Below are 13628 nucleotides of genomic sequence, written 5' to 3' on the forward strand. Positions count from 1 at the left end.
TTGTGTACAGAATCCCAGTCCCGCTTTTGGCCATTTTCGTTGTACAATTGTTCTAAATATAGGAATCCTGCATCTACAAAATCCTGGTAAAAAAATAGAACGTTTTCTTAATAACTGAACAAAATCGAAAAGAATAAAATTACTTTCATTCGCGAGTTAGTGATATCTATTTGATTTCAGAGGTTGAAATAGTGACATGTGGCTGGTAGTTCAGTAATTATTGCAAAATGTTCACAAAATTGATATGGCACAAGATTACCAATTCATGCCCCATCGGCCACCACAGTAGTGATGAGCTAAATTTCCTATTTTAAAAATATAGCGGCACGAATCCTCTTGACAGCTGTTTGGTCAATATCAGCTTGGCTACTGATTAATTTATCGTCTTGACAAGTCCATGGAACTTTAGGCGGTATAGTAATGAAAATAGCGCCGGCAGTGGTGATTTCTTAGAAATTCGTGCTCATTGCTATGATTTCCAGGGGCCTTATAACTTTATATATTACCACAGAATGCTACAGCCATCTTTCAGAACTGTCTGTATTTTGATTCAAGCAGGTTTAATGTATCTTGAAGCCACAAAATTATTCAAATTAAAGTTCAAACAAAATACATTTAAGCACCAACGCGGACATCGAAATGCAAAAAGAAAGTCCGAACTATTTTTGATCCTGAGTATCTTCGTCGGGAAATGGCAGTCTTTCAAAACTCTACATGCGGTCTCTGCATGGAGACGGTCATTTTTATAAATCCTACTCAGTACCGGCATTCGACAGTAGCCAGCTACAATACCTAAAATATAATATGGCGGGAATGGTAACATGATTGTCATCTAAGTTCTGTACTGCAGCTATTCACTACCTAGAGTTGAACACTTGATATGATGAATTCAATATAATGTATGTTTGGAAAAGTGAAATCTGTTGGCAGCTGCTCTCTCGCATCTACTTTAAAATGTCTCCCTCTGCCGAGCGGTTTTCTCTTCTCCCATCCCTAGCAAGTGACAATTTTCGCTGTTCTTCCAGCAACAACGACTACCCAATGACCTCTCTCCCCCACAAAGGCTTTCCCCCGCCTCTTAAGACTTTACGAACTTCAACAACTTTATGCAAGATGCGAATGAAAATCTCATCAGACGGGATTTCCAAATTCATCTGAAAATACTAAAACATGTGGTAGGGTAGGGACGCGTTTGAGGTGCTCCTTGAACACCGTACCTATGGTCAAACAACATGAATAGTGTTTTTCAATGTCATGTCACCAACCCCTGTTGATTAAACCACGGTCCCTCTAAACATTTGCGCTTAACACCTCCTCCTCCGTTGATACCTAACCTCTTTAGAACATTTTATCACTCAAAAGATTTTGATGGACGAAACCCAAGAAAATCAAGTATCATTTAGAAAACAGTACAGTAGAAGACTCTGCTCTGAGATGTTTTCTCTCACCTTTGTTGTGTCTCGACATATTGTTTCCGTCATTCGTCCCCAGCAAAACTCCTACTTTATCACCTACTACAGCCACTTTGATTAATTGTTGAACTATAAATTTGTCATGTGACGCGATATATGTGACGACTCCCTGCGCAGTCTCATTTTGTGTTGCTTCACGGTGTAAATTGATAATACATGTACTGTACGAAGGAATATGTTTCAGCAGACCGTCTCGTTGAGGGCGAAGTGATCTCGAAATTGAGACAGTACACTTCGGCAGTATTTCGTGCAGGTGCGAGAAATGCTATACTTTTGTGTTTAGTCTATCACCACACGATATAGCCTTGGTTTACTGTCAGTAGTCAACAGCAGAGCTTTGTTTATTACGCAATACCGGTATCGCGATCACATGTAGTGTATTTGAACACTTCGAAGAGTTCGTTGAACGTTGGAAGGCCGAAGCCAATCATGGTGAATTATGAGGCAGCCTCGTCCCAGGACCGTCCCACTCATAGCCTCAAACTCGTCCCACTAAAGGTAGAACGCGCCTCGGGGACAGATAGTCGGAATCCCAAATTTCAACAATTCTTTTCTGATCTATCACTTGTGGAGGCTCATTTTAAAACTCTTGGGGAAAGAAAACTTTCGCCGGCTTAGTTTTTCGAAAATCAAAAATTTTATTTTTCTTACATTGAGTTGACACAGGAATGGCGGCCATTTTGAATTTCAAATATCGCAAAATGCTGGGTAATTTGTTTCGCTAATTCCAAACTTTGCACGGTGACCTTCGATTTTTATTGTTGATTTGGTAAGAAAATTGTCGAAAGTTTCATTCAGGAAAGTTTGAGCAAAGTGTAAGTCTTTCACTTTCGAGGCGCATACTACCTTAAATTACAACAAAACAAGTATTATTGTTCACGATAATCCGACCGATACGTTTATGCATAGACAGTACAAAGGACATACAAGAGATCTGGCTTACACTGTCTATGTTTTATGTTGATTCAGTGGGGTTGTTCCGTGCAGTCGCTTCATCGATTAGAGGTGGTGTCTTGAATAGATTAAATTTGTCGATATAGACGTGAGAAATTAATTTTTGGATCGCATGTCTGGATTACTGATATTGTTACCTCGTCCGACTTTGAATTCCTCTAGCCTGATAAAAAACACTAACTGAGTACACCAAATCGAGAACAACACACACGGTATAAATGGGCAGGATTCACAGAGAAAGATATAATGCCAAGCATGGGCGTCCAAGCATGTACGTCCATGCGTTGGGATATGTCAAAAATAAAATATTCCACAAAAAAGATATGAGTATTTCAATATCAGAAGCAACATAACACACATAATGGAATCACTTGTCTGCTGACTTTTTCTGGAAGTGCTAGATTCCCGCTCAGAATAAATGGAAAATTGTTTGTCGCAATGACTCTGCATGCTGGCTACACCGCTTGTTGTGTTTTTCCTCCGAAGACAGACGTTGAAGGTCAACGGTAGAGACATATATAGTTCAACAAACTTTTGTCAATTTAAGGGTTTCTTTGACTCTGTCCTTGTGTCATATAACGTACAGATATGGTGACTTATGCAACCTTAATTGTATGGTAACGCCTGTACAAATCGATTTATCGATCTTTAAAGTCCCAATATATTTATCAAATAATGTGAACAGTGGTTGAACCTTGACGATGTTTGTAGAATCCAACAGGTGGACAAGTTGGCAAAATATATACGAGGGCTTGCAAATTAACACGGAGACACTACTAAAATTACCGATTTCTACTTTCGTTGTTTACACGACATTTTATTATGGTATTTTAGGCCTCGTAAATTTCTATGTTTGTGTTGATAATTAGCCAAAACCCTTCGACAACATGAAATTCAAAGTCGCCCCCAACGTCAACAGCAAAAAAGAAGGTATCCAAGATACACTACAACTCATCTTATGTGGAATACATGTATTTTTCAGATTGTTGAACCAGGCTTAAAATCAATATTTCTTGACATGTAATGACACTACAGTACATATAGCGATTTTTTCCTTCTCACTGCAAAAGTAGAGGGCTGGTAAAAGTCACCGGTAAAAGATATTCATACATTAAAGGGCGGGTATCGTCGGAACTGCGCCTGTCAGACTTTCTTGTATTCCATGCATGATATCTCGGTGCATCACGTCGACATAGCAGGAACATTTGAATTTTACGATATTCATTGTTAACAAACATGTTTTAACTTTCATCAACCGTCAACGTACCCTAGATACAGTGTTTACATCGGTCGTAGGGGTCACTGGCAACCTTTGAGCAGAGTTCCGACGACAACCTCCCTTTAACACCTTCCCGGTTTGCGTGTTTAACAGAAAAAAAACGGTCAAAGGTTATGTGTTTATTTTCCATTTTTTGTAAATGCCTCTCGTTTATTCGGCTAAAATGAGCATGCATTTGCGACTATTCCTTAACTCATCTTTGCGAGGAAGTAGAGCAATGAAAATGGTCGAGAAAATCTCTAACAATATGGAAGTATTGCATTCTTAATCATGGGGCAAATACTGTGCTGTGTAACACACGATTGACATCCTTCCACTACACTGAATAGTTGTATGTTTTCAGTCGAAAATTCCACGCATTTCTCAGTAGAAAATCATGACCCAGGAAAAATATTGCTTTTGATGACATTTTAGCAAATCAAATATTTCAAAAGATCCAGCTTGATTTGTTAAATAATGTTTCACAGTAGCGTAAAAACATCATCAGTCCAAAGTTATGTGAGTTTTCACTTTCAGTAAAGTTTACATGAATATATTAAGCACCATAAATATTGAATAATAATAAGTGTATTGCTTCAAACTGCAGACGTCAAATAAATCAAATTGTGACTTAAGATATATCATAAATATTGAAAAAATTACGGTCTGCTCCATAATAAAACATTTAGCGTGATATTTGATACGAGTAAGTACTTTTTGACATGTAAGTTCTGTAATAATTGTTCACGAATGCAACAAAAATGTTGCATATTGGATAGTATTTCAAGTAAACTATGTTTCCTCAGAGACATAAGAAAATATTTAGTCCTTTATATCTACAAACAAGTTCTTTGATTTCTTCTGAAAGTTTAAAAATATTGTGCTCATGATTTGCCTTTCAAACGAAATGACGCCAAAATTGGCAGCAATTCCAAAAGTAATGTACATACATCAAGCAACATGGTTCTTCGATTTAAACCTTTCTTTGATGATACAGGCATTCATAAATGATCACAAGAAACAGTTAACAGTGTTCGAGCTGAGTACAAACAAATGTTATGTATCAGTTTAATCTATCTATCTATCTATCTATCTATCTATCTATCTATCTATCTATCTATCTATCTATCTATCTATCTATCTATCTATCTATCTATCTACTGTCATAGTTACGCTTTGCTATAGTTTTTCTTCGATTTCTCCATTGTGTTCATTTGGACATTGAGATCCTCTCAGTAACAAGTTGATTAAAAGCGATGATGATCGACTCCTTCGTAGGCAATATTCTCAACAAACCCTGATTGTGACCTCTCTGGCACGTCTGCTTCGAGACCTGGTGTTGTAGCCAACGGGGACCCCGTCTCAGAAACACTGTTGTTGACATTCTCAGGCTGGTCATTGGGAACGATCTCTGAAGGAACACTGTCTGGCGTTATCGAGACAACAGGTTTCATCTCATGCGCGTTACCAATCATTCTGTCATCAATAGTTTCATATTGGTGATTTTCTCGGCCAGTACCACCAGTGTGGATTGTATCCTTTACGAAGTCGACAGAACTACTGGCGTCGTCTTTGTTTCGTAAACTTTGAAAAAATATAGGAAACAATTATGCATACGTATATAAAAAAGTAGTCGAACCCAATTGTTTTAAAGATTATGGCTTGTGTTGAAGAAAAAACAATATCAATAGTGAATAATTTCAATCGTTAAAGGTGAGGTCGTTAAACCGCTTGTACAGGGCTTTTCGTGAATTTCACACAACGGAAAGACATTGGACACAACCATTCTGCCACCATCGAACCATCATAGACATCACCGTTATCATCATCATCATCATCATCATCATCATCATCATCATCATCATCATCATCAACATCACAAGGACATTATAATCTCCATCGTCTTCAGAATCATCATGATCATCATGATCATCATTAGTATCAGGAAAACCTTCTATCTCATAAACTTGACGAAGATAAAACGACATCAATGAGCCGATAAGTGACTTACCCCGCCTTTCGACGTCTACGAATCACCAGTAAAATGAGTACAGTTACCAAGACGACAAAACCCGTCACGCCAATTGTAACGCCGAATATTAAGCCTGTCAAACAAAAATTTCCCCAGAATTTTAATCCGCTAGAGGACTATAGATCTCAGGCAAATATAAACTTACAAGAGAAAGGAAGTTTTTAATAGTATTTCTACCTATATCATTTGAATGACATAACACGACAAACGATTTCGCATCAAGTAAAAAAACCTGAAATTAAACCTACCAATCGACAATTCCGACGTGTCACTTGTGCTAGCCGTTGTTTGAAGTTCTGTGAATGGAATGGAAAAAATAAATTATTTGCTTGCAATTTAATTTCTGGAATTCTAAGTGTGATCATAAAAAAGCGAGTGTACGGAAACATGAACATACCCGTCGAAATGAACTCTTCGGAAGTACCGATCGAAGGAACAGTCGTAGTTGTCTGTATTCTCTCTGAAAGAAAATGGAACTGAGTCGATGATTGCATCAAACCAAGATACTGATTTTAAAAGAGTATAGTTACAATATTGTAATATTAATGTTTACGTTTTTCAATATCTGATTTAGTCTAAACCTTATGCTTCATTATCGACAACCACTAGTTATGCAAGTTCTGCAAGTTCTTGATCCGCACATAGTAGTAAATGTTTCCACTGACAAAAGTTCATTTGCAATACATCTCCACCAGGTACTCAAGCTAATGCTGGTACTTATCGCTATTTTAAATTCATTTTGAAGTTTGTAACAATATCCCTTACAGGTAGAGACATACCTACACACTGCGGTAACGTGTCATTCCAAATACCATCCTGACACTCCACTGACTGTTGGGAGGAATTCGTCTCGTAACCAGGCTTACAAACAACCGTAGCAATGTCACCAGTACGGTATGGGCAATCGCTGTCAGTAATGATTTCTCCGTTTTCAACCTCGCTGTGATTATCACATCGCATTCGCCCTTACAGAAACAATTAAGGAGAATATATATATATATATATATATATATATATATATATATATATATATATATATATATATATATATATATATATATATATATATATATATATATATACACAATATGTATTATAGTATGATATAATATATATATATATATATATATATATATATATATATATATATATATATATATATATATATACACAATATGTATTATAGTATGATATAGTGTCTGTGTCTGTTTGTCTGTTGTCTGGGTCTCTGTCTGTGTATTAAAAGGTATAATGTTTCGGGAACAAAAATAGAATGAATCTCAACGGGGCGAACACTGTATAACGTCGCGCCTGACCCTGGTTACAATGCCTAAGTGACAGAACCCACAATATAACGCGACCAGCTACAGTTTCGAGTTCATGGTTTCCACAAATTATTCACGTAATTCCTTAGGAATATACAAAAGGTACACTTTTGTGTTTACTTTGTTCGGATTATTACTGTCTTAGTCTATTTAAATACCGATTTCATGACATGACTTTTGGAGGCCTGGACACCGTACTTGACCCTCTTGTTGCAGTGGAAACAGTGTGGAAACAGCATGAAAGTACACAGTACGTCGAAAGTTCAGGCGTCGGCGGGGTCTATACGAATACGAACCCCAATATTGGCGACAAAATTAAAACACAATGGCTCAAATTTGCCTCCTGTATGATAAATTTTGTCGGACTCTAAAAATCATGACTAATTTTTACGATATTTTCACGTCCTCAAACACATTTTAAACGTTTGAGAATTACCGGCCGCCATGTTGTTTGTTTACATTGACGAGCACACCGAAGATGGACGCAAAAAAGGTCCGACGCACCAAAACTGATGACATAGACGCGAGTTGTCGTGACGTAGAACGACCAGAGAATAAACCCCGTATGTTTTGTTGGGAGACGACAATTAGATATTATTCCCTAATAATTTTCTTCGTTCAGCGAAGGAAAATACGAGTGACGTAATGACCACAAATGACGTAACCACCACGAGTTGAAGACGAGTGGTGACACGGTCATTACGTCGCGAGTATTTTTCGAGCTGAACGAAGAAAAATATTAGGGAATAATATTCTTATCACATGCACAAGCCAAGAATTCGTTATTTTTTGCAAAGTAAAAGATGTTTTCCATGACGATTCCGCATTTAAACTTTTGAAGTACTCTATGAATAATACCAATACGCCGTGCGCAAGTTGTCAATCATTTCCAGTCGTCCGTCGCGCGAGCGAGTAACACGGCTTTCACATTCGATCGTATATGGAGCAAATGCCAGGCGACCTCTCGGTCTACACGTCTACAGGGCAAACGAAATGATTCCTGGGGTTTTCAAGTCCTGCATGGGTCACTTTACGTTCGTCAATGTATGTTATAAATTTCGTATTGTGAGTCAAACGTAAGCTTCTTTGGCTTTGCATCATTCACGTGATTGATCGTCAGCTGTTGTTACATTAAAACTCTAAATATTTACAGGAGGCATCACAGCAGTGGACACACGTGGATCACAGGATAGCGGCATGGCAAGGCACTTTATTCCTCATTGCTTCTCCCCACCCAGGAGTGATGGGTATCTGGAAGGACAGTGGTTGTAATGTGTGTGTTTAGCTCTGCTGCTCTTATTGGCTGCACATGTGAGCTGTTGTTTTCTCCCAAGGGAGTTGAGTGGTATAATGTTAGGTCCAGTGACCACGGGTAATAATAATTGCAAGGCGCCTTTAGCACATGTACTTGTGGATATGCGCTATATTAGAAACCATTATTATTATTACTATTATTAAATCTCCTGCCTGTGAGAGAGATACATTGTCACTCTATGCATGACATCCACCATTGATTCTTATAAAGTCTTCAGGTCATGTAAAATTCATACGTGAAAACAAAAATGTTGATATAGTGATTTATAATAGTAAGCCTTCACATTCACTTTACCTTCAAATATAAATGCGAACAAACCATTTACCTGAGAAATCAAGCGCAAAAATACCATTTTGGTTTTCACCATCATTTGCTTGAAATACAATCAAAACATCTCTCGAGCAGCTGAAAATATCATCATTCGCAGGAAAGGCCTTGGAGAAAGTACCGAGGACTCTCTCTTCACCTTGGTACATTTCAGTAACGTTGACGTAGTCATCATCGGTGGCAAGGTCGAATATAGTAAACCTGATTGAGATAATGTCTTCCTGTGATTTGATTGTCCAATCACAATAATCATCTGTTTCGTAATATCCGGGGAAATATGGAGAGTAGATAGTTCCAGTCTGATTATGGTATTCACCTCCACATGCTCCCATTTGTACTGAAAAGTGAAATGTTAACGTCAATTCTAGAACGAACAGACTCGGATATGGTTGTAAAGATAGATTATATTTAATTTGACATTCTAATGTTTGCATATACCACTGCATGTTAAATTTGATCACAAGAGACCAATTGACAATTGTTTCAAGAAAATAAAAGTATTACAAGGATGTTTTAATGAAAAAAGAAAAACCCTGGCAAGTTTTATGCGTCTGTTTTTCTGTAATCATGAAAGAAGCCAGTTTATAGTAGCAAAGGCGTTGGATAGGGGTATTTCCCTAACTCAAAAAGTACGACTGAAACCCCTCTTTGTCTATGTAGTCATAAGTCTAGGAATAAGTCAAAGCAAAACTTATGCAAACATCAGAAAAAATGACTATATTCGCTTACTACTTTTAGGGCTGTGATTGTTTTTTTAAATCACCAAAAGAGGACAAAAGCAGCGCCCGTTTGTGGTAGGAAAAGCATGGCATTGCGGTAGAGGTACATAAGGACCCCGAAATCAAAATGTAGAGGGGAATTCCCCTCTTTCGGTTTGATTTTGTTTTTATGATAAATAAGAGTAAAATGTACGGAAAAATCAGACGTACAAACTATTCTCTGACAAGTCACAGTTGCGCGTTTTGATGAAATCATTAAGAAGAGAAACAATCCTGTTCATAGCAGAAAAGGCCCGCCTAGATCGCCTACCTTAATATGTAGGATGGAGCCCTTCTTTTCTGTTCATTGTTGTTATAATTAATCAGAGCAAACACATACAAACACAATAAAAAATGACATCCCATCATAATGACTGGACTGCGCCGTGTTTCTTAAGCTGAATTAATGGGACTTCCGTCTCAAATTTGTTAAAATTTTGACTGGCTCGGTGTCAATAAATGCTGTTAATTTACAGGAACCTCGTAAAAAGGAGGAAAAACACTTCACTACCTCAAATGAAAGATAAAACACCAACCGGATTTTCAGGAAAAAAAGCGGATAGTCGCGATTGAAGCGCTAGAAGTGGACAAACCTTCGTCAGTGTATTGTACGTATGTATTCATTTATTTATTTATGCATGCATGCATTCTGGAAGGCAGACACTGAGGGATATGTTCCTTACCGGTGCAAAATATGACCCCATCAAAATGCTGACATCTTTGAGTAAAAAGTAATCCAAGTTGAAGTTTGAAGTGCCTCCGAGTCGGTGAAAGTACGTGTTAAGCATTTCCATGTCAATGTGAACCTGAACATTAGCTTCACCGTTGATAAACGTGTATACGTTGGTAAATACAATCGATTCATGTACAGTAACTACTAGGTCATGTAAGTAAGTACTGAAGACAATAAATACGTCCATTATCACCAAGGTTATACTTTTAACCCTTCCACAAATAAAAATAGTTCAACTCACCATCGTACACACTAGCAAAATACGCATCACCGCCGCAAATTTGCCAATCGGCCCCCGGACACACTTGATTACACTCTGCATTTGACACATTACTCCACTCCGTACATGTAGAATTCAGGTCTCTACAGATACACTCGCTTCCATATGCACCATTTAGCATCGCGATAGATGTATCGTTGTTCCGACAGAATTCTACGCAATATTGTATCGTCATGTTGTCATGCCCTGTCCAAACACTGTTGTCACAGTTGCTGAAGTAGTAACATCCATGGTATCCGTAAACTGATGAGACGAAAAATCGTTGATATTTATAAAAGTATGAATGACGAGAAAAATCCGACGAAATGTGTCAAACTTTATTACGCAAAAACTTTTAATCTGTAATTTTCAATACTACTTTCTAATATTGTTAACGCAGAATGCGGGACAGTGGGATACCGCATGTGGGGACTCATTTTATAACTTGCCGTCTAGTCTTTTGTGGAAAGCAAAAATTGTATTTTTTTATATAGTTTACTTAGTAAATGGTGGCTTATAATATGTTAGAATTCAATTGTTAACAATTTGAAGCAAATTGCACGTTTATCAGACAGTTTCAACGATGATTCCTAAATTTTATCCCAAATTACGAAAATAATACTTTACAGCTTTCTGGAGCAGAGTATTGCAGCAACACATATCGCTATTAAAAAAATAATGCTCGCGCTAACGCTTCATTAGACTAAAACACATTGCTACTTTGTGCGAGCTACATGGTGAAAATACAAATTACACATTGACGAACGAGATCGGGATTGACGAGTTGACACCGGCGGAGACCGTTGACGGCAGCGTTGTGACCACGAACATGCAATGACCGTACTGTATATGTCATCGAACGGAATCTTTCGCGCTCGCCAAGGTCGTAAACTTGTGTGATATTTTCAAAAGCCACGGCATCTCTGAGAATGAGAATTACCGTTTCGATCGTGTCGTTGCATTTGCTTCATCATAAATCTATTTGTAAATATTCTAAATAACTCTGAATACTATACTGTTTGACGTCATCGAATACTCGTTTATTTCGCGGAGCAGGCTCGAAGTTGTGCGGCTCCGCAAAAACAAAAAACAACAAACAAACAAACAAAAAAACCCCAAAAACCCCAAAAAAACCCCACTCGTCAAACGTCTAACAGAGTAAAATACCATGGGATTATATAAAAATATCCGAATGTATAGACAATCGATGAATGTCGGTCGAATGCTAGACAGTGTGTAAGAGCGCATGATTCATTGATAAAACCCTGCAGACTGGACAGAACGTAGTTGAAAGACGGATGAACATATACGGAAGTTCGTAAGACCGTAAAAATGGTGCTGCACCGTTATCATCAGCCCCTCGAAAATTTCATCTGAGAGTACAACGCAAGCCCGTTTTTATACAATTTTGAATACAACATTGAATGTACATAAAACAGAAAAATAACTTATCAAGTCAAGAAGTCGGCTTTCATTTAAAAGAAAACAATGGAACTCGTCGGGTGATGCCGAATTTTTCATGGTGATGATAACTGTTTGAGATAGGAAATGCTTGTATTAGGTTGTGTATATGTAGAACTGCTTCCCCGTGTGTTGCCCAGAACTGTGAAGTTGTGATCAGTGGTGAAGCGACTTAACACCCCTATAAATCTTTGAAATTAGTTGGGAAACCACGGCGCTTTGACTATGTGTAATTCGTTCAACGAAGTCCCCTAAACTCTAATTGAGGGTGTTTTGTTGCTATGCCTGATATATTTGCAATGGACGATGCAAGCCTATAAGACCACAAAGATATTAGCTTATAAATGTACTCACAATTACACGTTGCTTTTGCCTGATAACAATCGTTACAATCGCTAATGATGTTATGAGAACATTCCTGGAATGTTGTACTGCTTGCTTTACACGTCACGTTGACAACACAACTCGTCGAAAGAGTGACGTCACCGGTACGTGGGCTGTCATGTGACATTGCGCCTTCCATATATCCTGTAATATAATATATAGAGAAAACAAAAGAACAAAACCCCGGAAATTTCACTCATAACTTAACCAGGTTTCATAAATTAAAAACCCAGTGAAAAGGTATAAACAACAAAGTTGGGCTATGCAAATGTGTCACATATTACACTACGAGATCACAGACTTGTATTTCACGAAGTTGTACGTACTTTGAATGATATTCAGCTTAAAAAGAGGAAGAATCTGTTAAAACGAACGCCGTTGAATTGATGACATCCATAGATAAGAACATCCCTTTGCTTCTATCACTTCAACCAAAAATAAACTGCCGGAAATGAAATGAGAACACCACTGCAAAATGTTACGTTGGTTACCTATATCACGACAGAGTACGTCTGCATCGGACATATCCCAATGTTCGTCACAGACTGGCGTCCAACCATATTTCTCAGTCAACATTTCCACTCTGCCTTCGTATGGCGTCGTACCATTCGTTAGTTTCCCGGTTTCTTGGAAGGTAAAATGAAAGGGCAGTGTTAGGTTTAGAAATTGAAGGCTATATACTATAATATAGCTAATTTACACTCACAAGTAGTCCATAAGTGCTTGTAATTGTTGTAAACAACGACAACAGTGATGTAGTTATGGACCAGCGTACATGTTATACTTTGCTTCCTCAATGTGAACCCGGATACAAGTCTACAGTATAAAACGTTACAATTCTACCAGTTTGAAAGCGATTCAGAACAATTTCACTTACGTTGTACAGTACGATGAGCATTGAAAGCAACCAGAATCGTTGATACTAGGAATACCTGGAATTCCATGGTGGTTGATTCAAAGACAGTTTAATATTCGAGCAGGCGGACTCCTGAATCAAATACTAATGATATGTGCTTTTACGGCTTACTTGAGCTGGCCGGTTCAAAGTACACTCACAAAAAATATTAGCGTTAATGTAAACCGTACCCACAACGTAGGAATTATAATCAATTAATGACTGTTAGGGGATATCGTGGTATGGTCATGATGTCATGAGCGGACTTAGTTCTTAACTCATATACAAACAGGTACTAAGGGAGCCGTTCATTATTCGCGGCCTGGGGTATCGGAGGAATTTCTTTGAAACTCCGAAATTTCGAGTAACCCCCCCTGCCAACCATGATGAATTTGAGTAACCCCCTCTCTAACACAGAAAGTTTGATTGATTACCCTCCAGCTTAGGATAATGTG

At 37.9% G+C, this 13628-nt stretch overlaps 1 protein-coding gene and 1 pseudogene across 1 annotated transcript; both read right to left on the reverse strand.

Moving 5' to 3' along the window:
- The window catches only part of LOC139133404 (betaine--homocysteine S-methyltransferase 1-like), a 43734-nt pseudogene extending 41959 nt beyond the window's left edge, over positions 1-1775 (reverse strand).
- A 1433-nt stretch (positions 1776-3208) lies between these two features.
- Positions 3209-13326, reverse strand: LOC139133410 (uncharacterized). Its single transcript, XM_070699986.1, has 10 exons — positions 13156-13326; positions 12770-12904; positions 12249-12422; positions 10416-10697; positions 8682-9020; positions 6496-6681; positions 6114-6176; positions 5965-6012; positions 5696-5789; positions 3209-5268 (listed from the first exon to the last, which is right to left on the reverse strand). Exons 1-10 carry the CDS (start codon positions 13220-13222, stop codon positions 4932-4934), a joined length of 1725 nt encoding a protein of 574 aa, XP_070556087.1. The 5' UTR covers positions 13223-13326; the 3' UTR covers positions 3209-4931.
- Positions 13327-13628: the final 302 nt, after the last annotated feature.

Source organism: Ptychodera flava, chromosome 1 (assembly GCF_041260155.1).
Source record: "Ptychodera flava strain L36383 chromosome 1, AS_Pfla_20210202, whole genome shotgun sequence".
NCBI lineage: Eukaryota > Metazoa > Hemichordata > Enteropneusta > Ptychoderidae > Ptychodera > Ptychodera flava.